This window comes from Canis lupus, chromosome 23 (assembly GCF_011100685.1).
Source record: "Canis lupus familiaris isolate Mischka breed German Shepherd chromosome 23, alternate assembly UU_Cfam_GSD_1.0, whole genome shotgun sequence".
Taxonomy (NCBI): Eukaryota; Metazoa; Chordata; class Mammalia; order Carnivora; family Canidae; genus Canis; species Canis lupus.
In genome coordinates this window covers 11484764-11511946 of record NC_049244.1, presented here as the reverse complement: position 1 = coordinate 11511946, position 27183 = coordinate 11484764, and the positions used below count along the sequence as shown (strand labels likewise).

Sequence of the window (27183 nt, the reverse complement as noted above, 5' to 3'; positions counted from 1 at the left end):
GGGCTTGCAGCCATCTTCCCCACCATGCTCAGGGGGTCACCCAGGCTGCTGTCAGCACCTCCCAGCTCCTCCCCTGTACTGCACGCTCCACCTCTGCCAGCCACGCCTCGGCCACCTCTGAAACCTGAAATTCAGAGGCCCCCTCCCTGACAAGGACCACCCCCTCCAGCCCCCTCCCCTCATAGCGCTCCCTCATTTATCCCTGCTACACCACATCAAGACCACTACCCCGTGACCCCTCCACTTTGCCTTCATCGTGCCCTTCCCTACGGCTTGAATCCCATAGCCTTTTGCTTCAACTACCCCTCCTCCATCCATCCAACCATGTGCACCATGGTTCATGGTGCACAGCAGACCCAACCCAATTCTGCAGGACAACAAGTGTCCACCTCACCCTGCCCTATACCTGGGCTCCCAGAGGCACTAGGGTAAATCACAAAGTACCATGGGGCTGGTGGAAAGGCCCAGAAGGCTGAGGACTCCCATGCTCAGGGGGGCCACCATGCCCAGCACCCCATCTCCTATTCTGCCACAGTGCTGGGGTGGCAGGGGTGGGAGGATGAGGGAGGACGGGTAAGGTCTGAAACAGCCTCTCCGCAGGGCCATAACTCAGGGTAAAACCACCTTCCAGCAGCTTCCAGTCTCCCAGAGGATGAGTGGCCAGTTCTTTGCATGCTCTTCCTCCTTCCTTCTCTTTCCCAGGGGTCAGCTCTGAAGACTTCCAGAGCTCACATCCTAATGCTCAGCGATCCCTTCCTGGTTAGCTGCATCTGAGAATTCTCTAGACCTACTGACTGCATACACAGTGCTTAAGGTCCAGTTCCTTCTCTTGTCTGTTCGCTCACCTGCACACTCAGCGGCGTGTCTGGGAAACACCTTTGCTAATCTTCCTCTTCTAGCTAGACCCCAGCGTATCATAAATCAGCATTAGGTAGCCTCCTGTATTATCCCAGGATGGGTCAGGTAACAGAAGAGGATGCCTGTTACCCAGACAAGAGAAAGGACTCGTTTACCACAGGCCACCTCATCTCCTCTGTGTGCCAGAAAAGCACTAAAGAACATTAACCCAGCAGAGTCTGTAACCTGTTGTCTTTACCTAAGTGGTTCTGGTTGAATGTGGCACAGCTTCCAGAGTCTGCCTGCCGAGATCCACCCCTGCTTTAAAATGTTTAGAAAAAGAAAAAAACGGGCACCTGGATGGCTCAGTTGGTTAAGCAACGACTCTTGATTTTGGCTCAGGTCAAGATCTTAGGGTTGTGAGATCGAGGTCCAGGTTGGGCTCTATGCTCAGTGGGGAGTTTGCTGGAGATCCTCTCTCTCCCTCTCCTTCTGCCCTTCCTCCCATGCACTAGTACACGTGCACGCTCTCTCTCAAAATAAATAAATATTTTTTAAAAGAAAAAAAGAAACAGTTTCTCTTATGGTTGGGGGAGCAGGGGAAGGAGAGGAGAAGGGGAGTGAAGAGGGAGGGCAGGGGAGGGGCAGAGAGGGAGGGCGGACAAAGAGAGGAGAGGAAGGAAGGGGAGAAGATTTAAAAGATAGAAAGCAAAACTGAAAATGTAAGTCCTCGGAACTGGTCCTCTGGAAACAGGATGCCCACTGGTTCCTGGCTCTGAGGCAGTTCATGGCAGGACTATGGCTTAAAACATCAGAGCCCTTCCCAGAGCTGCTCAGACTGACCGCTACCAGCATGTGTGTGTTCAGTCTGTTTCCCAGGACAGGCATCTAGGGAATGTAAAGACTCAAATCACCAAATGCAAGGTGATCTATTTGTATAAGGCACAGGGCACCCCCAGTGGATGATCCAAAGCCTGGCTCCTTGCCTCTGGAATTCAAAATCAATCAGTGAACTGCCAGAGGAGGACAATGGGCAAGGATTGCACCAGATTTCATGGCAAACCGGGCTGGCTGAGGCAGCTTCATAGAAATGGGAATTAAGCAGAGGCTCTAAATAGAAAGAGTCACTAAACCTTACCAAACACCTTCCATGCACCACTGTACTAAGTACTTAATAGGAATCACCACACTGAGTACCAACAACAACCCTGAGGTTCTTACTGTCACCCCATTTTAGAGATGCAGAAACAGGTCAGAGATTAGCTGACCTGCCCCAGGTCACACTGTAAATACTGTAGCTGTAAAACACACCCAGATGTCTCTGCCCCAAAGCCAACATGCTTTAGGCCCAGAACACCCCCGGAAGCCACACTGCTACTGTCGGCATCTATTCTGGCTAAAACATGGAGGTGGGTGGACTTCTCACTGGAGCAAGCTCATGGCACCCTGAGAAAGCACAGGGGGCCAACATCCATTTATTTCCTCTTCAACCCCGTGTAAGTCCACTAAGGTTTCAAGAGAACTATGTTAGAGTAAGTATAAAAGAAGAGCACTCTATGTATCTTACTAAATAGAAGGAGACAGGAGTAGGCAAGGACAGTTTTAACAGAATAGCTACTCAGTGAAAACCTAAGGCAATTGAGCTTCCTAGAAGCCAAAGTAAAAAGAGGCCTTTCCCTACACACACACCAAAAAATTCCCTCATTATCTAATAAAAAGAAACATCTATTAGTAGGAAAGAAAAGACTTCTAGCAAGGACCCCAAGAGTTCATCAAGAAATTTTTTTTAAGATTTTTTTATTTGTGGGGGATCCCTGGATGGCTCAGTGGTTTAGTGCCTGCCTTTGGCCCAGGGCATGGTCCTGGAGTCTCCGGATGGAGTCCCACATCAGGCTCCCTGCATGGAGCCTGCTTCTCTCTCTGCCTATGTCTCTGCGCCTCTCTCTCTCTCTCTCTCTCTCTGTCTCTCATGAATAAATAAATAAAATCTTAAAAAAAAAAAGAATTTTTATTTGTGAGGCACCTGGGTGGCTCAGTTAAGTGTCCGACTCTTGATTTCAGCTCAGGTCCTGATCTCAGGGTCGTGAGACTGAGCATCAGGCTCCACGTTCAGTAGAAAGTCTGCTTGAGATTCTTTCTCTCCTTCTGTCCCTCCCACTGTTCACGTTCTCCCTGCCTCTCTAAATAAGTAAAATATTTTTTTTAATATTTTTTCTTTATTTGAGAAAGAGAAAGAGAAGGAGAGAGAAGAGAGGAGCAGAGTGAGATGGAGAAGCAGACTCCCTGCTGAGCAAGGAGCCTAATCGATCCCAGGACCCCGAGATCATGACCTGAGCTGAAAGCAGATGCTTAACTGACTGAGCCACCCAGGCGCCCAGAGTTCATCAAGAAATTTTTGAGATAAATATTCAACGATGAAAAAAAAAATATTCAACAATGGGGAAGTATCTTCAAAATCATTTTTTTACAAATGATGCAGAGATACCAGTCACTTCTACAATCAACTAAAAATTTAAAAAAAAGAGAGAGAGAGAGATCATATGCTAAAAGTCTAAAAAGTTTAATTGAGAAACATTTCCATCACTCTAGAAGGTTCTACTGGACTTCCTGTAGAGCTTCAGGCTTTTCCAAGTATTTCACAAATATCTGTCACTTGCTCCCCCCAATAAAGCCACCATTCCCACTAGACAGGTAGAGAAACAAATTCCGCCTCCCTGACACGCCAATAAATTCCACCTCCTCCAAGGCCTGTCCCTCCCAGAGGCCACATGGCAAGGCCTCCCAGTGACTGGAGCCAAATCCCACCCAGCTTGGCACTCCCTGCAGAGCCGGAGCCAAATCCCTCCCAGCTTGGCACTGTGCACAGAGCCGGCCCCTGAACAAGGAGAGCAGTTAAAGGAACAAAACAGAAGAACAAACCCAGATGGCCAAAGAAAGGAAGAAATGAGCGAAGAGCCATGAGTGGGTGAAAGATAAGCACGTTTCTGAGAGAGGGATGGGAGCACGCTGATGTAAGAAAGAACAGAGTAAGCCTGAGGCCCAGAACACGTAGAGGGCCCGTGGGCCTATCTCAGAGACAGCAAGACAGACAGAAGATGGGCAAGGGGCCTGCCAACCACTCGGGAGTGGAAAGGCAACATGTGAAACAACTGTGCCACCTGCTGTTCTTCCTTCCCCTCTACCCTCCACCATTCACCCACCCAGCTGCGGGCAGCCCAGGGTTTCCTCCCGGCTGACTGCACATAGATGAACAAACAAAGGATAGACGATAGACAGACTGCAGGCAACAAAGAAACTGGCTAACTGAACACTTACTATGTGCCAGCAGCTCAGTACTCCGCGTGCAGTGACTCAGTTGGTCCTCACGGCCATCCAGTGAGGCAGCCTTCCGCCTCAGCTAGGCCTTCTCTACCATTGGCAAATAAAGAAAGGAAAGTACAAATAACTATTCTCTTACATGGAATTATGGAAATAACTACTCCATGGGCTAAAACCAGAAACTGTTAAGGCATTTATTTCAGATCACATAAAATAAAAATAAAAACTCCCTCTACGTACAGTGAGGAATATAAATTGAGACCATCTGTGCTCTTGTTCTCACACCTCCATTGGCAAAGTGCAAGGCGTTTGCTAATACCTGGAGTGCAGGAGGGGGCCCAGGGGGCCAACACCCCCTTTATCTGAACAATACAAAAATACGACCTCTCTGGCAACATCCATCAAGACTAAAATTTCAACTCCAGAAATTCTCCTGCCAAGTGTATTCATTGCATAGTAGTTCAAATATCTGGGAACATCAGGACACATGGGTGGCTCAGTGGTTGAGCGTCTGCCCTTGGCTCAGGGTATGATCTTGGGGTCCTAGGATCAAGTCCTACATCGGGCTCCCTACATGGAGCCTGCTTCTCCCTCTGCCTGTGTCTCTGCCTCTCTCTGTGTGTCTCTCATGAATAAATAGATAAAATCTTAAAAACAAAAATCTGGGAACGGTGATATCCCCTGCAGCCTTTGGCATCATCCTGAGAGATCCTGAGCTAGAACCACCAAGCTAAGCTACTCCTAAATTCTCAACCCACAGAAATATGTGAGACTATAAATGTTTGCTGTTCTAAATGGCTGAGGTTTGGGGAAGTATGGTGCATAAGTAATACATGAGACTTAAATTCAGGTGGATATAAAAGGATATTCTACTTCAAATAATGTCTAGTACATAGTAAGTGCTCTATCATTGCTAGCTATCCATAATCTTCCCACCACAGGACCTTTGCTCATGCTGTCTTCACTGCTGAGAATGCTCTTCCCCCATCCCCACCCTGCTAACTCCTATAGACATCTTCTTAAATACTGCTTTCCCATAGAAAACTTCTTGGAAATGCCACTTCAGAAATCACCTTTATACAATCTTTTATCATCCTCTGCTTCTCCTATGAATATCAAATAAATAGTAATAGCAGTTAAATAGTAATTCCTGTTACTATTTTTAAGATATTTTTCCTCTTCTCAAGTGTAAAAGAATCTCAACTTGGCACACTGCCCTATCCTCTATACACACAATAGAAACACAATTATACCTCTTAAAGGTCAACAACCAATTAGAAAAAATGACCAAAGACAAAAGAAAACCCAGGCTGTTTGCAGAAAATAAAATACAACAGGAAAGAGGTGCATTTATTCATAATGAAAAAGATACAAAATAAAATGAAGTACCCTTTTTAATTACCATCCGATTAATGGAGATGAAAAGGGTTGATAATGCCCAGAGCTGGTAAAAAACGGCCACTCCCTCACACTCACGCTAGGCCCTTAATGTGTACAGGCTCTCTGGAGGGCAGTGTCGTGATTAGACTAAATCCTATATGCACACTCCCTGTTACCTTACACACACGTAGATAAGTGACCCAAAAGATACACATGCAAGAATGTTCCTTGGAGCACTGTTAAAGTGTAAACCCTGGAAATAATTTTAAGGCTCCAAACAGAAGGGGTCTGCCCCAAAGAGTGGCTCTCACTTGGATCTTAACTGTCCAGCACACAGTCAGCTACCTTGGCAGGTGCACCTTCATGGTGATTCTACCTGCAGGGGCCAGACCTGACTGCTCGTCATGCACCCTGAGGCGGCCATGTGCACGCAGTCCCAGCCGAAATCCAGGTTACAGCAGTTTGTTCAGCTTCTTGTTTACATTACAGTAAGGCATTACACTGGTTCTTTTAAAATTATCTTTAGAAGGCTTAGTGGTCTATTCATTTGCAGTTTATAAAGGTGGAATTAAAAAGTATGTTATAAAAGGAACATTACACCTGATAACTGCTGGATTAAAAAAATGACAATGATAATGATAAGCAATAGGAGATTTTGTAGCTTTTGTTTTTTAAGATTTTATTTATTTGAGAGATAGCATGAGTGGGGGCAGGGGTGGAGAGAAAGGAGAAGTAGACTCCACACTGAGCAGAAAGCCTAATGCAGGGCTCAACTCTGGGACCCTGAGATCATGACCTAAGCCAAAGGCAGATGCTTAACCAACTGAGCCACCCAGGAGCCCTGAGGCAATTGTAAAGAATAAGGCAATATTATATGTACTTAATGAAACATTCACAAGTAGTACTGTCAACTTTTTAAAAATGCGTATCAGGGTAGAGGGTATGGTCCCAAAATTTAGGAAAAAAACTTAGAATGTTTTTTTTTAAAAAACATTAAACTATATAGACGGCAGAGTAACTGTTATTCTACATTGCTATGCTTTGGTACAATCTGAGTGTTACCATTTGCATGTATTATTTTTATAATTTGAAACCCAAGTTAAATCAAATTATTTTTTAAAAATTTCACAATGGAGGAAGTTCATTGAAATAGGTTCAGCAAACTACATGACTGGGTCAAGCCCCAAGGACCCCTATCATGAGAGGACAACTCTGCACCTCCTTAAAGGTGTGGATGATAAGTGCCCCCTCCCCCACCAGCAGGGTTGTGCTGAGGACAAAATGGGTTTCCACAGCAGTGCTTGGAAGCCTGCCAGGCACAGAGCAACTACTCACCGTCAGCCTGTGTTAGCATTTGTGATGGCTAACTGTCAACTTGACCGAGTCGTGGGATGCCCAGGTGGTTTTTTTTAAGTTTTATTTATTTATTTGACAGAGACAGAGAGTACAAACGGGGAAACAGCAAGCAGAGGGAGAGGCAGACTCCCTCTGAGCAGAGAGCCTAATATGGGGCTCAATCCCATGACCCTGGGATTATGACCTGAGCCAAAGGCAGATGCTTAATCCACTGAGCCACCCAGGATGCCCAGGTATTTGGCCAAACATTATTCTGGGTGTTTCTGTGAGAGTATTTTTGGAAGCGATTAACATTTAGATCAGTAGACAGAGTAAAGCAGACTGCCCTCCTTAAGTGGGTGGGCCTTATCCAATCTGGTGAAGGCTGGAAAAGATCAGAGAAACCATCCTCCCTAGAGTAAGAAAATTCCTCCCACCTGACTGCCTTGGAGCTGACATCAACTTTTTCCTGCCTTTGGACTCAAACTGAAACACTGGCTCTCCCTAGATTGCAAGCTGTCGGTCTTTGGCCTGGAGCTGCACCACAGGCTCTCCTGGGTCTTCATTTTGCTGACTGCAGACCTTGGGACTTGTCAGCCTCCATAATCCTGTGAGTCAATTCTTCATAATAAACCACTTTTTATATGCATATCCTGTTAGTACTGTTTCTCTGGAGAGCCCTGACTAATACATGATTTATGAAATTTGATTTATTCCAGGTATAATTACAGCTTTAAAGTTCCAGTTCATGATAGTTTCAATGTGAGGGGCTCAAATCTGTCAATGTTCACACCAGATTGGGGCTCAGAGAACACAGACAAGTTTCTCCGGGCCACAATTCCCAGAGTCATGACTGTAAGCATAGATAGGGGAACATCTGAGCCCAGCAACACATCTTGCACCCTCTCTTGCTGAGGCCCTGGCAAGCCCCTCCAGCAGACCCTGGCCAAAGAGGAATCCAAGGTCCTGAGGCCAGAGGCCCACACCTGGCCCCTTAGCTAGCAAGGACCCCTGAGCCCTGGTCTGGTCCCATCGAAAAAAGAGCACCTTGACAAAGCCTGTAGAAAGCAACCCTCACTCTGACACCTGCAAATCAAGTTAATGTAAGTCCACTAGGAAAACATAGCATCTGAAGGAATGCCATGAGGAATGCTACTTGCAGATGGGATCAATGTTCTGAAGCCTCTAAAAAGCATGCCTGATTAATACTTTAAGATAAGATTGCTTTTTAATTTTTTAAATACAATTTACTATTTTTGAATATATTTTACCTAAATTTTATAATGTATGTCAAAGACCCTGTGTCCCTCTAATGATGAGGGACTGAGGGGGGGTTAGGAGGATCAGTTGGGGGCCTCCACAATCATTCACATGGCACATTTAAAAGACAGATGTGAATGTTTGCGTGTTTTGCTGAAGATTAAATGTTAGCTCTAGAAATCAGCATATGAGGCCCTCCTCCTGCATTCCATGTGTGAAAACCAACTGTTAAACCGAGCAGATTTTACAAAGAAGCAGCAAAGAATCTTTCCAAGTTATGAGTTTAGAAAACATGTGTGATTCCCTAGATTCTAGTTCACATTTTCTCACCCCATGAAAGAAAGGATATTTCACTCTCCATTCTTTTCTGTTTCATTCAGCCAAGCACCATTGAAGTTATAACTTTTCAATAGAAAACATATGAGGAATTTTATACTAGACAAGAACTGATAAGCAAGACATCAAACTTAATTCATAAAAGACATCCATAATATTTTCTTTGAGCATGTTTTCAGAGGATAAGCCATCAAGTCCGATAGCTTAGGCTAGTGATAGAAAAGGAACAAATCCTAAACGGAGGCCCTGTGATGGGGAGGATGCCCCTGCAGGGCTGCTCCCAAAGCAGAGTGGGAGCAATTCTTGTAGGGCCACCGCTGGCCGTCTACACCTTCGCCCGCCTCCAGTGCCCTGGGCCAGAGCCAGTTCTCATGCTGGAGCCCCACAAAAGGCTAGCCTCCAGTAGCTACTGGTTGAACAGAATCATGGAACACTCCTGAAGAAGCTTTACATAGCCCCCCAACATACAGTCACAGCCCAAACTCTTGTCCAAACTCATATGTCCCAAAAAAAAAAAAAAAAACAAACTCATATGTCCCGAACACTGAACCACTTCAACAGGCCAAGAGGGGCTTCCCTCTCAGGAGTTTACTGGGTTTGGGCCCAGACAGCTCTTGGTAACAACACGTACAACACAGGACAGACACCAGACGCTCATCCACCGTCGGACTCTGATCAGCCCTGCAGCAGGGGAGACAAGCCAGAGCAGAACTGATTTGCAAGCTCTCCAGCACTGAGGTGTGGATCAGAAGTACGGGGCCAAGCACATTTAGTAAAAGGAATGAAAAAAAAAAAAAAAAGTAAAGGCAGGAAAGAGAGGAAGAAGAAGGGAGACATTAACTCTGTTCTTCACCTTTCAAAAAAGTCCTCGCTGACCCAAATGCCAGGTGAGGTGCTGAGAACCAGGATGAAGACACAGGATTAGGACAAACTGAAGAGCTGGAGTGGCCAGAGGGGGGCTTGGAGACCCTCCCCATTTAGCTGCTGCAAAGCACCCCAAAAGGGAAAGTGGTGGAAGTCTGAGAGGCCCAGTCCCAGCTGCTCCTCACGGCCCCCCGGTGCTGCCCCTACTGAGCTGGGATGAGGGGACGAGGTGGGAGCAGGCCCTAAGGACCCTCGGCTCTGCCCTTCAATGATTCAATATTGCAATTTCCCCACCACATGGCCAAGGGCGACCTGCCAAGCAGAACAGAGCAGGAGAGACACCACTTCTCCTGTGGTCTCTTCTGCTTTCCGGCCACACCACAAACAAAACAAACAGCGGAAAACTTACCACATGAGTTTGTCTGAACGAGCCTGCCTTGGCAGAGTCCTGGCAGAGGCTGGGCCCTGACAGGCTGCCCGAACTGAAGTACCAAGGCCATGTACACAAATCGACTCCAAAGGCAAGTCAGAGAGAAAAGGGATTCTCCATGAGAACCCAGATGGGGCAGGACCTCGGCACAGCCACCCGCCTGCGCCTTCCTCAGCAGCTTTGTCGGTTTGCCTGTTGGGGCAAATCCTAAGATTGCGAGCTGCCCTGGAAGCACAATGGGTTACGTAACTCCGGGCAGCCTGGGCACCCTATCGGCTCATCTTGTTAAGCCACCCCAAAGAGAAAATGACGCACCCCAAAATGTGATATCCCTAAGCGAAGGGGTGGGGGAGGAGCAGGGGAGCAGGGCTTTGTGCTGGGCATTTGGCTTTGCCTGAAAATTAAAGAGGAACAAAAAGTCTGCTGTTCATCTCGCTGCTCACTGGGAACCGGGGGCGGGGGATATTTATCAGAGGCCTGAGGCCAAGTGGGCTCCCAGGACTACACTTGGCAGGGCCCCTGGAGCCAAATGTGCATTCTTGGGGACACTCCAGGGCTCTCTGAGAATATTTTTCACTCTGTGTCCTCCTCTCAGTGACCATCTAGAAAACCTTTAACCTGAGACTGTCCTGCATCATCTGGCCACCCAGCACCCTCAATGCGTAATGGGGCCTGTGCTTACACTCCTGTTTACTAAGCCACTGCCAAACGTGATGGCGCTGAGCTCTGCTTCTCAGCTGTCCTCCCACTGATGTCCAGCAAACAGCCTCCAGGCACCACGCCCTGTGGGGTTTGAAGTTTCAGCACCACATTCTACCATTTCTTTGTCTTTGTTTGTCACGTTTGGAGAAAGTGAAACTACTTCAACAGGCTGCATGTTTCCTGGATTTCGCTGGCACAGATGCCACTGGAAGCCCCAGGGTTAGTTCCCATGCTTGGGCAAATGAGAACACAGCTGGGACTCTGCCTCCTCCAGGAAGCCCTCTCGGTGCTCCCCCAAACTTTTCCCTCCAAGACTCGTACCCTTAGTGTGCTCTCATGTGACCATGCTTAACACTGTGCCAACCATGGCACATTGTCAATTTTCCTTCGCTCATCTGTCCATCCCACTGGACTGTATTCTGGGGGTGCTAAGAACTCCCGTCCTGGGATCATGACCTACATACAAATATCACCCCTCAGAGCTCAGGAAGCTCAGGCAGGATGCCGAACCTCTCATGATTTACTCTCTTTACCAGTAAAAAAGGGAGTAATAGACCCCACTTGCCAAGCACTGGCCACATGAGGTGCTATTTCAGTCATTGGAATACAGGGCTGCACAAAGTCCTTGTCCTCAAAACACATAGTAGCTCATGACTAAGTCTGGGGAGGAAAATATGGCAGGAAAGGGAGAAAGAGAAAGGAAATGGTGGACCACTCTATTCAGGGAATTCACAAAAAGGCTTCTAATGTAATGCCATCTGGAGAAAGTGAAGAGGGAATCACAAGGACATGGGGCGGAGTAGGGGTTGGGGGGTAGGCGATCCAGGTGCTGGGCAGCAGCAAGAACAAAGGCCCTGAGGCAGCACATTCCTGGTGAGTCCAAGGATTAGCAAGGAGGCCAAAGTGTCTGGGGTGGAGTGGGCACAGATGAGATAGTCAGAGGGGTGGGAAAGCCCTGTCACTTAAACCGCCACAGGCCATGGTCAGGTAAGAGTCCACTGGAGATTTGGAGCAGAAGAGTTAAATCACCTGTTTAAAAAGCCTCTTTGGTGGCGTGGAACAGGGTACATGCCACGGGGCTGGTAAGAAACCATAAAACTCTGGACACACTGAAAACAGAGCCAACAGACTTTCCAGGAAACCAGGGTGTGAAAGAAACACAGGGGTCATGAATGCCTCCAAGGGGTTTGGCCTGAGCCACTGAAGGACAGAAGTACTGTCTCTAAAGACAGGACAGACCACAGGAAAAGCAGGAAGAGGTGCACATCAGTTCCTTGTTGGCTGTTTCAGTCTGAGATGCCCAGAGGCATCCCAGGGAAGATGTACGTGGAGTCAGACCAACATGTCTGGCCTCCAGGGGAGAGGTTTAGTCTAAGGACAGAAGCTAGACAGTGGTCAGCATACGGCAGATTTTAAATCCTAGAGACTGGGGAAGATCACCCGAGGCCTGGGTGTTTATGAGAGAGTGAGGGGCTGGAAGGACTGAGCCTGAGACCCTGCAACATTCCCAGGCTTGGGGAGAGCAGCAGCCAGAAAAGTCAGAGAATGGGAGAATGGGGACTCGAAGCCAAGAGAGATCTTCCAGGAGAAGAGAGTGGTCAGCAGTGTCAACTCCTGCTGAAAAGGCAAGAAGATGAAGGCTAAGGACTGACCCCTACACCGGACAAGGCCCTCAGGGCAGGGGGAGCGATGGGGTCGCAGCCTGCTCACACTGGATGCAGGTGAGAACAGAAAAGAAAATGCAGTGTGTACACAGAGGAGCAGAGACTGGCTGTGGGGGCCACCAATGAATCTTTTAATAAAGGGAGAGGTCACAGTGTGTTTCTGTGCTAACACAAGAGATCCATGAGCAAAAGGAAACAGATAATGTAGAGGGAGAGGAGATGTAGGAAATGTCTCCTTCTGGAAGTGGGCAGGCAAGCAGGTGTGGGATTCCGTGCACGAGCAGATAGAGGGCCATTCGTGGGGCTGGAGCTCAGCACAAGGGCTGGGCACCCAGACTGGGATCCTGGGCCACCTGGGTGCCCCTCTGTACTTAGGACACTCTTGACACACAGGAGGTCCTCAATGCTTATCTGTGAAACAGAACAATACAAAGCTGCTGGAATCTGCACATTTTAAGCTGTCACTGGGCATTATTTCAATCAGGAGGAGAAAAGTAAATGCTGCAGACAAGACAACAACTGGGGCAAACTTTGAGAGGAATGTTTCTGGATGTAACTCTAACAGCGCTCCTTGCTGCTTCTGCTCACACCAGTCCACATCATGTCTGCTCAGAGCCCTTGAGTGCACTGGCTCCAAGTACTTGTCTCAATGATGATCCCTCAGGGCTGGGGGGAAAAGAACAAGCAAGAGCTCTAGTATGATTAACTCTGCTCCTGGGACATGAGGAAGGTGTGACTGGTGCAGGCATCTCTAAGAAGCCATGTCTGTGCAAGTCTTGGCAGTACACGAAGGGCCCTGCAAACAGTTCCCCAAGTTTGCAGCCCACAACGCAGCCATGTGTGATTTCCACCACACCTGTCTGTATGCATGAATCAGCAACTGAGCTTCAGCGAGAGGAGGAGGCACCAAACTACATTGAGCATCACTAAAGGCTTGTCTTCACCTTATGTTGGTTCTGGATGGCAGGTCTCAAAATCCCAAAGCTCAGACTCTTTGTACTCAGACATTTCCCCCCTGGCCATTCACACCTCACCCAGACACACTGCTGTGGCCACGGCCTCCCCCAGTCCTCATTCACTGAGACCTCCCCCCTGCCCCACAGGAAAGGGCTCCCCTTACCGGTGATGGTGCAGGCATCCCGGTACCCTTTGCAGCTGGGAGCATCTTCCACAGCCTCGCTTACATAGTGCTCCTCAGGGATGCCCGGGCTGCAGGCTAGGACTGCATGGTTGCACGCCTCCAAAGGGGGCACAGAGTTGGCCAAAGTGTCGTCGTTCGGAGCTGTGGCGTCCAGCTTGGCAGGTTTCACGGGGAGGTGCCCACTGCCATCGGGGGCCCCGTTGCCGGAGTCTGGGGCAGTCGGGTGGACAGCCCCCGGTCGGTCTGGCACACCAGCAGGGGCTTCTTACAGGGAATCTACGGGACAATCCAGAGAGAAGAGTAAGTTAGTAGCACCTCTCAAAAAAGGACAATAAAAATGGGCCCTGAGATGATGAGGGTTCAGACCACAAATTCTGAAAAGCATTTCCTTCAAGTCAAGGTATTTCCAATCAAATTCTTCAGTTTTGATAAAGGAAACCGCAATAATTTGCGGACATACTTTAGCACAACAGTTCTCAAAGTGTGATCTGAGAACCATGGGGTTCCCTGAGACCAGTATGAAGTGTCAGAATGATTTTCTAAGCATAGTGGAGTTTTCTAGAGACCACACAATGTGTGGTGACACCTTGCCCTGAAGGCTTAATAGTGAAATCTGTATTTCTGTATCCTTGTAGCTTAAATTTTTGTTTTGATTTCTAGCACAATATATGTGAATCAGTGTGACACCTATGAACATAGCCTCTTTGGGATCCTCAATAATTTTTAATGGGTCCTGAGACCAAGAAAGTTTGAGAATTACTGCTCCAGTATTAAACACCTAGAGTTTGTTTTAAGAAAGAAAACAAAAATATGGGAAAGTTAACACTTTACCCAACAAAGTACAGTCAGTTCTGACATATAACTACAATCCTAGGCCTGTGACCTTTTCCCTCCATATGTACCACAGTACACCAAGAGTTCCTATTAGATATAAATGAATTCAGCTCTCATTAAAACGAACACACAAATATAAAGTGGGAAGGAGGGGAGAACCTGTATATATCCCTGGTGAAAAGTGAAAGGCAACCAGAGGTAAGACTGTAACATCTAGTCAGTGATTCAAATACAAACGGATGGGGATCCCTGGGTGGCTCAGTGGTTTAGCGCCTGCTTTCGGCCCAAGGCGTGATCCTGGAGTCCCGGGATCGAGTCCCACGTCGGGCTCCCTGCATGGACCCTGCTTCTCCCTCTGCCTGTGTCTCTGGCTCTCTCTCTCTCTATCATGAATAAATAAATAAATAAGATCTCTTAAAAAAAAAAAAAACCCAAATACAAACAGATAAGCAACCTGATAAGAAAAAGCCTGGAATTCCCAAGCAGAACCCCAAAAATATTGTGGGCAGCAGAGGCCTGAGGAGACAGACCAGAGACCTCCAGAAATGACCAGTGAATCAATTAAGCTACTGTTCTATACAAAGACAACAGAAAGACACTGTCTGATATTTAAGAACTTAAAGATTGGACCCTGAATAATCCTGGGGAAGCTCCAGCCAAGTATGTTGACCACAACCTTATAGCTCTCACTAATGAACAGATCAATGGAAAAAACTTGAAGGTGAGGAAGGGCTGCTATAGCAAGAATGGCAGTGAAATTAAACCAGGGACACGTAGAATTAATGTCTAAATAATGCACATGATTCACAAACCTGAAGCAAGGGGCACCTGGGAGGCTCAGTCGGTTAAGCGTCTGCCTTCATCTCAGGTCATGATCCCAGGGTCTGGGATTGAGCCCCACAGTTGGGCTCCCCACTTCATGGGGAGTCTGCTTCTCTCTTCCCTTCTGTCCCACCCCCTGCTCATTGCCTCTCTCAATTTTTAAAAAAAAATCTTAAAAAAACAAAAAACAAAAAACCTGAAGCAAATAGCTCAAAAGGAAAAATGGTCAAAGGATATAAAGATTCTCCAGTCCCCAAAAAAGAAATACACAAACACACACACACCAAACATGTTAAGGAAACTTAACAGTGATCCAAAAAAAAAAAAAAAATCTATCAGACTGACAAAGATTTAAAAATTATAACAAGGTTCAACTCAGCAAAGTTTTAAGAAACTCACAGTTGTATGCATTACTTGGGGTGGGAGGGGTGGTAATAAATTCAGAAGGGCAGCCAGGCTAAACATATGTGTCCCTCTGGCTTGGGTGGACGTGGGCCAAGGATGTTTATCGTCATGAAATGCAAGAACAACCCAATGTGCTAGAGAGAGCAGAGAGTCGATTAGAGCTGTACCACAGAGAAGGCAACCATGAAGCCATGAGAAGTTTCTGAGCTGCTATGAATTTACCATCATTGGAAACTGCTCTACCCAGAGAAATAATGAACATGGCCTTCAAAAAGTTTTAAACATGTTAACAGACTGAACCTTCACTCAAATCTTCTGTAATCTATACTCAGATGCATTCTTTAGGATCCTAACAGAGAAGTTTGAAATACTTTGTCCCTTTGCAAAATGCCACCATTCTACTGAAAGCTAGAAAAATTTTGTTCAAATCGATATATTTTTTTAAATAAGCAGTCTTAAAGATATACAGATTTCTTTTTTTTTTTTTTTAATATACAGAGTTCTTAAAGAGGACTGCAACCACAGATTCTACAACTTTTGCTTTCACAGTCCATAAGGTGAGGGGATTGGCCTAAATCCTGACGGCAAGCCCTAAATTGCTACTGTCCTGCCTCCTGGCGCCTTTGCTTCAATTTACAGTAGTCATACACTCAACCCAGAAGTATACTGTTATAAAACGAATAGCTCAATGGTGCCTGGGTGGCTCAGGCAAGTCTCTGCCTTTGGCTCAGGTCATGATCTCAGGGTCCTGAATTGAGCCCCACATCTGGATTCCTTGCTCAACGGGGAGTCTGCTTCTCTGTCTCCTTCTGCCCCTCCCCCTGCTCGTGCTGTTTCTCTCTCTCTCAAATAAATAAATAAAATCTTTAAAAAAAACACACAAACTAATAGCTCAAGTATAAGCACTTTCTAAAAAAAAAAAACGTATTTTGGACACATCAGCAAATGCTCACTCAAGCCTCAAAAGGGAACACAAGCAACTATTTTGAAGTACAAAGTATACTTATTATTTGCTGCAACTGGCAAAGCCTTCAGAAGCTTGAGAGGCCTCTCTTCTTAGGTAAAACAGAACTACTCCAATTTATTTTCTCATCTCAAACCCCAATGAAAATAATTAAAGATACAAGCAGGTGCATTCCTATGCACACTGCACTTGAGGTACATCATATCCCATAATCTGTGATTTTTAATTCTCACTGTATGACTTCCTTTGGGCATATTTTTGTTTTGTCGCGGCAAAACAAAAGCAAAAACAAAAAAACCCACAAAACATAAAATGTACCCTCTTAATCATTTTTTAAGTGTAAAGTTCAGTAGTGCCAAGTACATTTGTGTTGTTGTGCAACCAATCTCCAGAATACTTTTCCTCTTGCAGAACTGAAACTCTGCATCCATTAAATGATCCCCCATTCTCTCCCTCCTGCCAAAACCTGGCAACAGCCATCTACCTTCTATTATCCTATGAATGCACTACTCGAAGTGCCTCCTGTGAGTGGAACCATACTTTGTCTTTTTGAAACTGGCTGCTGTCACTTAGCAGAATATCCTCAAAGTTTATCCATGTTGTAGCATATGTCAGAATTCCATTCTTTTTAAAGGCTGAATAATATTCCACTGTATTCAGAAGCCCTCCTTGAAATGAAGAGACCAATCTCCAGCCCATGAACTGGGCACCTGGGTGGCTCAGTCAGCTAAGCGTCTACCTTTGGCTCAGGTGATGATCCCAGGGTCCCCTGATGGAGCCCTGTGTCAGGCCCCCTGCTCAGGTGCACGTCTGCTTCCCCTCTCCCTCTGCCCTTCCCCCACACATACACACATGCTCTCTAGCTCTGCTCTCTGCTCTCAATAAAACCTTTAAATTAATCAATAAAATCAAATAAAAAACAATCTAGAACTTCTATCAGTACAGAAACAGTTATAATTACAGCCAACCCAAACTACTGAATGCTGTAAGATGAGATAATCTGTATAAGACACACACCTCCATGCCAGGTACATCTAACATTCTAAAAAATAATCAGATTCTACCGTAACACTCAGATGCCAGCATTTCCAATCCTATTTCACCATGAAACCTTTCTCCTCATGATACCTACTTGCACGCCATTTACTGAATAGAGTGCACTTTGGGAAAAGCTTCCCTGTATCTGACACAACCTCCATGCCTTTGTCATCACTTGTCCCAGACACATGTCTCCCACATATTGTGAGCATTTGAAAGCACGGGCTGGTCCTGGCACCTGCTGAATACTAAGTAAATATTCACAGAATAAACAATAACGAGTGAACAACAAGGGATTTGGCCCAAATGATGCTGAGGATCTGCTAAAGCTCTGAAGGTATAGTTCTGTGATCCATATAGGAACCAAAGGGCCTGAACTCCCAAGTTACAACTCCAGATGCTAACCTTGAGGACTAACAAATCAACAGAAAACCTTCGGAAGCACTCTCCTGAGGTGTTCCCGGGATAAGGACCACACTCCGTGGGCTCTCCAAATGGCTCCAAATTAACCTCACTGCGTCCTTTCCATTACTGACCAATACACACCAAATGCGATTTCGTGTAAGATGACCCACAGACAACAATTCAGGAATCAGGAAGCCTCATTTATAAACCACTCAAAAGCTGGCTTGCATGTCCCTCACCCAGTTTCTAGCTTGAAGAAAGTCACAACACAGCCGTCTAGGGAGACTTGGGGATGGTGGGGGAGGGGTGACGACTCTTCTCTCCTTCCCCAAGGCGCAGCCAGGTGAATCATGCTGGGAGAGACACCCTAACATTTCAAAATCAGTTTTCCCAGGACAGTTGTTTCGCAGCATTTTTACTCATAATGCAGTATTCTGCTGGTAATTCTGGATCTCTAAGACCTCGACGATCAGAAATAATTAGGGCCAGGCATCTAATCAGACTCAGGAGGCAAGCAGCCACTGCAGAGGAGACCACCCAGCATGGGACCCCAACAACCCCAAAGCATCATGTGGGGGAAAAGGAGAGATGAGTTCCCGTAGGTCTCAGAACCTCAGATTCCACCTCTCTGAGGCAATAATATCCACATCTCTCAGATTGTTAAACAGATTATAGACATGGATGCAAGTACCCAGCACCATGCTAAGCACAGAGCAAACCCTCCAGTTTTTACAAACTCTCAAACTGCCCCCCTAAATTATTTGTTTACTGTGTAGAAGTGATCCTTAGAATGTTCCTACATGTGCACAATTTGAACACCAGTATTCTGTAAGGCAATGCATAAAATCTTAACAATATCGACTTTTTTTTAAAGATTTTATTTGTGAGAGAGAGCACTCAAAAGAGAGCATGGAGGGGCTGGTAGGAGGGAGAAGCTGACTCCCACTGAACAGGGAGCCTGATGCAGGGCTTGATCACAGGACCTCAAGATCATGACTTGAGCTGAAGGCAGATGCTTAAATGACTGAGCCACCCAGGTGTTCCAACAATATCAACTTTATTAAGGGCTGGTAGTGTGTGCCTGGCCCTGTGTCTAGAGCACTTTGGAAGCTCTAACCACCCAGCACCACCTCTGTCTCCTTGCTGGGGTACCGTTACCAGCCCCATTTTACAGTTAAGGAAAAGAATGCTCAGAGAGGTTCAACAACTTTCCAAAGGTCACAGAGCTAGTAATCCAGGTCTTAATTGAGACAAGCGATGGAAACCCAACATGAACACAATTCCTGACACCTAGTCTCTTGCCTTCCCCTCCGACTACCGGACGCAGGCATTTCTGAGGCTCCACGGGGTTCAGGAACAAAACAGCCACAGCCCTGGGTGCTCTCTGGCTCTGGCAAACCCTGGCACACCAAGCAAAAGGCCTCTTTCAGGCAGAAGAAACAAACAGGGCTTAAGCAAAGTGAGAGTGGATGGTCCTGAGCAAAGAAAGCGCCTCTGTTTCACTGCCTGGATTCTGCTTGTGGAGACTTTGGGAAGGAGGGATTTTTCTCAGCAGAGGAGTGAGAAATCTGCAACCTGGTCAATTTTCCAGCAAAAGAGGTGCCAGGAAAAGAAGTAGGAGAAAGTACACACACAGAGGCGGCTCTCCATTTGAGCTGAGAGAATTCTCTGGCCCAGGGCCCCAGGCCCTTGCCCAAGGTTCCCCTGCCTCCCTCTTCCTCTTAACTGTGGTCAACAACCCAGCCCCCCAGGTTATCAGAGGATGCGACAGGCCACTCCAGTTTGTTGCTGACAAAGTACACATGTGCAAGTCCATGCCCCTCCAGCACGTAATTTTGGGGAACCTGAACTAAAATCCAGAGAGCTGTGTGACACTGAGGCAGTGGTGTTGCCTCTCTGGCACCCAGATGCCTCATCCAAGACAATCTCCCTGTCTTAAAGTCATGTGATCAGTAACCTTAAATTCAACTGCAAGCTTTTTTGTGACAGAACCTAGGTTAGTACTGGACTGATTAAAGCCAAGGGACAGCCATCTTGAAAGAAGGACTTTAGAATTTTTGCCTCCCACAAGGGCCTTTGGTTCCGAAAGCACAGTACACTTCAGGAGCCCCTGTGTTGCCCCCAAGCCTGGTGAGAAGGTAAACCAGAGTCAGCCCAGACCCTCTCAGCCCCACAGGAAGGTGATTTAGACCCAACACTGGGGACCAAACAGGCCTGAATTCAGTCCTGGCTCTGCCACCATCCACTAACTCCCTGATCAAGTTCCAAAATGTCCCTCATCCGTAAAATGCAGGTGCCACCTACTGGTTGTCAAGCAGCTAGAAGGAAGCGGACACGATGAAAACAGATGGCCTGCCAGGCCTGGACAAGAGTCTAAGCATTAGCACTTGAACATACAGTGGAGGCATATTTATAACACACTGTTTTCCTCTCAAGAATGCGCACACAGGGCCAGGTAACTTGCAGGCTATGGACTCAGGGCACCCACTCCCGGGCCCAGACCCTCACTGGAGGCTGACTCACTCACAAAGGTCCCTGGCTAAGATGCGACAGGCACAAGGCGCACCCCACTCTCAGGCCAGCCATGAAACAGCTGCTTCTATGAGCAAACTGCTGGGTTCCTCAAAGGTGGTGAGACCTACATATGCTCTTTCAGAACGCAGACAGCCTCAGCACTCCTGTCATTGTGAAAGGAGCCCACAGGCCTGGCACTCGGCTTGGTAGTTTACATGCATGATCTTGTTTATTGCTCACCAACCTATAAAAATAATATCAGTATCTGCCTTTTACAGGAAAGGAACAGCCTCAGAGAGATTAAATAACTTGTCCAGGATTTGAACCTAGATCTGAATGGCACTAAAGACGCTGCTCTATTACAGTTGTGAGTAATCCTGTGTGACTGTGTCATTCACGGTCAAGTGAAGAATCATATCCCACATGATCTCTCACCACTGACCATTCTCCTCTTTCCACTGTCACTCAAAACCACCCTCCTGGGGTACCTGGGAGGCACAGTCAGTTAAGCATCCACCTCTTGGTTTCAGCTTGGGTTGTGATCCTGGGGTCATGAGATCGAATGCCATGTTGGGCTCCACACTCAGCATGGAGGCTGCTTAAAACTCTCTCTTCCTCTCCCTCTGCCCCCCCCCAAAAAACAAAACAAAAAATAACTCTCTTGCCATAAGGGGGCAAACAAACTCAAAGTGAAGACCCCACTGAAGCCTCAAGTGCACATAAGAAATATGTACACCCCCCCATAGCCAGCCCAAGGTGGGGTCTGATCTCTGGGGCCATGCCAAGCAGGCGGGCAGACAGCTGAAGGGTGACCACAGAAGTCTGGTCCTACCTTACTTCTCCATCTTACTGCTCTCTCCCTACCTCATCTGGTCTTTCTGCCACTCCCAGGAGCCCCAGCCAGCTCCTTAAATAACTGAACAAGCAGCTAAGTAGTGGGGAATATTATGCACAATTGGAACAGTTGGAGGATGAGGAGGGGGTGAGTTGCAGTTTTGCAGCGATGGTGCCACGTGAGAGAAAGACCACAGGGGCCCAGAAGCAGCCACTGACCCCGCAGGACGATACAACTCACTGCAGGCTTTCCCACGCTGGAAGCCCTTTGTCCCATCAAACCGAACTGGTGCTAGAGCCTGCTGGAGCCGTTCTCATTTAGTGAAGCACGGGGTGGGGGACACGGCTAAGTGCCTTGCCCAAAGTTTCATCTTGGATAAGAGCAGAAGTGGGACTGGGAAGCACTTCTTATTTACACAAAAACTTCAACTATCGTTACACCACACCATAAAGGGAAGGAGACATCCTGGAAGAGAGCAGGTGGGACAACCCGCAGAATGAGAAAGAACATTTGGAGGAGTCGGTGTCGGCCACCACAGCCAGGGAGTCAGCCACTCCGGGCCACCCCAAGGCACAGGAAAGGAGATGCCATATGGTCTCAAGGATGACTGTCACAGCCTCTTGTGGCCTCTTATGAGAAGTCTGGAAAAGGGGCCCTGGAAAGGGAGAGGCCAGGACTGGGGACAGCTGGGGACTGCAGGCGGGCACTGTCATGGTTTCCGCTAGCAAGGCCATGAAGGCGTGGACTAGGAGCCGCACTCAAGCGCCTACCATGCATGTCTTTCTCCCTGGCACCCACTTTCCCATGCTCTCATGCTCACACACACGCATGCACACGTACACACATGAAATAAATGCCATTTTCAAGGCTGTACCATTCTCTGGTTCCAAAGAAAGTGAATCCCTCTAACAGCTTCTAAAAGAAAATCAAGAATCAAAGAAAATGTTTATAACTCCAGAAAAAAAAATCTGGTGTCTGGTCCTATCGCTCAGCCTTGTCTTTTCTAAACCTTGAACAGAAGCAAACCCACCCACACACAGCACTGCCCCCCCAGTCAATGCTATGAAGGACAGGCCCCTTTCATAGATTGGGTCTCATGAATGAAAAACTGCTGTCGTGTGACCAGATCCCCCAGTTTCCAAAAATAACCCCGCTGCACTGGAGAGAACAGAAATGCCCAGCCATGCTGCCTCCCAGCCCTGTCTCCCAGAAGGAGGCAGGCAAGGGAATAAAAGACTGAGCTGACAGCCTTACGTAACAGTCCCAGCTCTCCCTAGCTGGCGGCTGCAGATTTATAACACACCAGAAATAGCTACCTCTCCTGCAAAAGGGGACCGGCCTGGGAGGCTGAGCAGCAGAGCCTCGCCTACAGCCTGCCTCTCCCCTTTGGTCTGCAGAGGAACCTTTCTATGCCTTCCAGCACAAAGCGAGTTCAGTGAGCCCACAGCCAAGGCCTTGCACAGACATGTGTCACCTGAGACCTGCCAGCCCCAAATGCTGGAGAAGACATTCAAAGCATAGCTGTGGGTCCCTCAGAGACAGCGCTCCCAGGCCAGGGGAGGAACAGTAACTCTAGTATGTTGCTCTGCAGAGAAGCTTCTCTAGCACAACAGAGTCGCTTTGCATTCCCAGATCAACTCAGGACAGAGAGTGGCCTTTGGACACTTTCTCCTGCCAGCCACTGGAGTAGGAGGCCAGCCCGACAGGTGGCAGGCCCTGCCCCCACTTCAAATCCCAATCAGAAAATCTGAAACGGAGGCAGCAGAGATCTCTTCACATTACCAGGACACCAGGAGGAGTTCTGGAGGCTGGCCAAAGCTGGGGAGGGTGGCAAGAGTGGTAACCTCATCCAAAAATCACTGTGGGATGGCTTGCTGGCAATCTCTGAGATTCCAGGCTGGAGGGCTGCTGCTATTAACAGGAAATGCTCCCTGAGAAGAGCCAGATGTCCTCATCAGAAAGCCCTGCAGCCCAAATGCATGTGTCATCACTTCGAAGGAGCAAGGGGTCTCTGGGGAGCAAAAAATGTGGGTTGGAAGAGAGTGTAGATCCTTGGAGAAGGCAAGCCCACAAGGCCTCACCTGCCCTCTCAATGTATAGGCCTGAATTAGTAATAAACCTTGCCCAGGTCAGAATAGCAGCTGCCAAGCTGTCATGCTCCGGGATAAAGTTAATACAGTAACCAGAGTGGGAAGGAGGCCCAGGAATGTGAGACAAGGGTGGGAAATGAGGGGAGAAGGAAGTTCTCTGTGCATGACCTCTCCTAAGGTCCTGGCTTTTACTGCACTCACTCCCTGGGAGGAGTCTGGCTTTAAAAAAAAAAAAAAAAAACATAATGGTCTCAACAAGGAAAAGAGTATTAATGGCTCCTAGTTACTGCAGAATGACCATGTGCCTGGCCAGGGCTGGGTGCCTTATCCCCAGAAGTGGTGACATAAAACTCACAGAGGCCTAAGGAGGCTGCACAGGAGCCCCTGTCAGCTTGCTGCTGGTGAAAGTGGGGCTAGCAAAAACTCACCCACAGTCCAGAACCTGGAGGTAGGACTGGTATTGAACCCAAGCCTGTTTACAAAGCATGCAGCAAATGTGTTGCACACAGCAAATGCCAATAAATGTATAAGATAAACATCAGCTTTGTTCATGGTATTCCTCTCTTACCACTTACATAGAGCTGAAGTTTTTCAGAATGGTTAGGACAGAAGAAGAGCATCCTTCGGGAAAAAGAAATTAATATTACAAGATAATGCCAATTTTGCGACAAATGCATTCAAAAAAATGAAGATCATTTTATACTAAAAAATGTTAACATCCCCAGCAAAAATGCGTATGTATGAATCTTTTTTTTTTAAGATTTTGTTTATTTATTCATGAGAGACACAGAGAGAGAGGCAGAGCACAGGCATAGGGAGAAGCAGGCTCCATGCAAGGAGCCCAATGTGGGACTCGATCCCAGGTCTCCAGGATCACACCCTGGGCCGAAGGCGGCGCTAAACCGCTGAGCCACCCAGGCTGCCCTGTATGAATCTTTAATAAAGGAAATTCAGTAAGTTTTCAGGAGAAAAAAAAAATTCACAAAAAAATCAAAGAAATTTAAAAAAAAATCAAAGAAATGACAATTAAAACATGAAATACTATCTTATTATCTATCAAATAGGCACACCTCCCCCCCACACCCATAGCCTACACTGCTAACAAGGGTGCAGATAATGAGCTAGCTCACATCCGGGGGCATGCATCAAAAGCAATTCCACTTCTACAAGTATTAACTAGGGAAAAATCACAACTGTGTTCGGACAGAGAACTTTCCCCTTAGCACTGAACAGAGAACAGCTAGTATGAAAATGTCTAAGAAAAAAAAAGAAAATGTCTAATAATATGGATCTCAAGTCAATAAATTAGCATGGCCCACTCATATAACACATTCGTACACTTCTGACCATAACACCATTTCTAATATCAGTGCAGAGAGACATATGGTGGCCAAGCCAAGATACTCAGGACAGACTAGGTGGGAAAATGGCAGACTACAAAAGTAGGTGCAGAATACAGGGTATCTGTTTTAATAAAAATGCAGCACAGGCAAATATAATAAGGATAAGTCATCTTCATAGGCGTCCCAACCTTGTGCCCCAGCCCCACCCACAGAACTACACCCAACAGTCCTCTGCTACCCCTCCCTTATTAGGTCCCTGGCTGCCCTCCCGCATGACAGTGTGGTCCTCACCTCTCGATGGCTGGTGGAGCTTTAGCACCACTGCACCATCCCAGATGCCCACACTCATGAACAGCCTGAATATAATAAGTACATTTTCTTACCACAGCCAGAGGAACACCACAGGAACAAATGCATTTCCAACAGCACTTCTCCTATAAGCTCAATTTCTTTGAAAGAGTCACCATTAGTCACTGTGTGAAGTTGGGCAAGTTAATGTTCGCCTCTATAAATCTCAGTTCTTTCCTCTGTTAAATGGAACATTGTAACAGTATCTAACTGTACAGGGTTGTCCTAAGGTTTAATGAGATAATAGTTAAATGAGATAATATGGTCAAATCAAATGAACTCTAAGCACGCAGAATAAATGCTCAGTGACAGCTCCGCTAATGGGAGTTAACTTGTTGGGAAAGTGGGGACCCTATTTCAGAGAGCATTTCATATATATATATATATATGAAAAAAATATATAAAAACATAAAAATTCAAGTACACATGGCTTATAGTCTATGCTTTATATCATATGGACAGAAGCTGATCAAAATGAAGGCTCATTTCTGTTCACTGCTGTGTCTTCAGTGTCTGGAATATAATAAAGGTTCTGTCAATGTGGAAAATTAGATGACTCGCCCAACTAAATATAACCAACCCAAACTTCTGACTTAATTACAACTACATAACAAGCTAATCACAATTGTGGTGAATATAAAGGACAATGGATTTGCACTAAGTCATCGTCATATTAGAATGAGAAGAGAATGTTTGAGGGACTTCCTGAATGAAGGAATTAAGGTCAGTTTCCGAAACTGACCCACAGAACCTGAAAGCTTGAAAGAAGAAAAAAAAATTCTCATCTAAGCATCAAAGGAGGACAGAAAATTTTTATTTTCAACTGTATTTTTGAATAAAGCTTCCTTCCCATTTCCATATCAGCTTCTCAATGTGCACCAAACTACAATGAAATCATAGCCTTGTGTTTTTGAAAACAGATTCCGTAGCTATAGTAACACAAGTTGTCACTATTCTGACTTCACTTGCAGGATCAACTGAGAAGAAACAGCTCTCAGCTTGGACACAGCTAATCAGCTCTAGAGATTGTTCTTCTCAATAAAATGTGCTTAACCATAATTAATAAAGCCCTTAAACTCTAAATTCTCTGGACAAGTTGTACCACATAAAAGTTCCTTTAGCTAACGATTCATGCTTAGGTACATACACACAAAAATACCCTATTCCTAGGTTTATTCATTCTAAATAATCCCCAAGAGGAAAGTGAATGGTCCACATTAAAAATCAGTTCTGGACTTAAACCATCCTGCCAGCAAAGAAGAATTTTTCTACAAAACATTAACATAGGCATCTGCCCAGAAGTGGGAAACCATGACTCAATTTTTATCCACTTTTAGTAAGTAATCCAAAACAGACTTTGGGATTACTCAAGAAGTAGCACAAATAATTAGGAATGTATGGCATTGAGAGTAGAAGCCAAAAGTTTCTGTATGAGAATATCACAGGAAGAAAAAAGAATATCACAGAAGGCAGTGAGGTCAGAGACCATAGATACCAAGGGGCTAAAAGGAAGCACATTCCCTCCCCCCAGGAAAAAGCACCCAGGGGTGACTGGGTGACTCAGTTGGTTAAGTATCTGACTCTCGATTTCGGCTCAGGTCTTGATCTCAAGGTCATGAGTTCAAGCCCCATGCTGGGCTCCAGGCTGGACATGGAGCCTACTTAAAACACACACACACATACACACAGCACCCAATTAGTCTTTCTGAAATTAACAGAGCTGCCACTAGGGAATTTTTTGAACAGCAATGAACACACTAAATGAATAAAAATAGCTAGTTTGCAGTCATCATGTAGTTTCAGGGATGATAATATCTCCTTAGGGTGAAGGGGCCATGATAACCACAACACATAGAGGTAATAGCAAGATAGGAAACAGGAGGAAACATACTGGCTAGGAACTAGATGGGTCAGGGGCGGGGAGGACTGAGTCATCTCCAAGCAAGGAACCAGTAATTCCTCATTGGTCCCCGCCAGTCACTGCCCTCAGGGGTGCCAACAGTGGAGGTCCCACAGAGGCACCAATTCTGCACTGTTCATGACCCCACTTTGGGGGATCAATCCCCACATGCCACTTTCCCAAGTTGGGCTCCTCCTCTCCCTTATCTTTCCAGTACAAGTGGCATCTGTCCACGACCTTGGTGAGTCTAACACACCCCGGACCTTCTTCTTCATAACTGCAAGTTTAACAGCAGACACAAGGAAGACAGCTTGCTCACAACTTCAAAACCACACCACCCACATGGCCCTGGGAGAACTGATGGGGTCACATTTTCACAACTCTATTTTATCTGGCCTATACTGTGTTGTTAATGTTT

General features: G+C 46.5%; 1 protein-coding gene across 4 annotated transcripts in view; it reads right to left on the bottom strand.

The window, feature by feature from the left end:
* TRAK1 (trafficking kinesin protein 1) overlaps positions 1-27183 on the bottom strand; it is a 162355-nt gene that overhangs the window by 107259 nt on the left and 27913 nt on the right. The window contains exon 2 of one of the 4 annotated variants that reach the window (XM_038570543.1): positions 13247-13543. Coding sequence is in view for 3 of the 4 variants with exons in the window: in XM_038570537.1 (XP_038426465.1) it covers positions 9740-9830 (91 nt within the window). In the remaining variant the exon portion in view is untranslated. Of the gene's footprint in view, positions 1-9739; positions 9957-13246; positions 13544-27183 lie in introns of those variants that run through there. The other 3 variants (XM_038570537.1, XM_038570538.1, XM_038570540.1) reach the window with 3 other exon arrangements.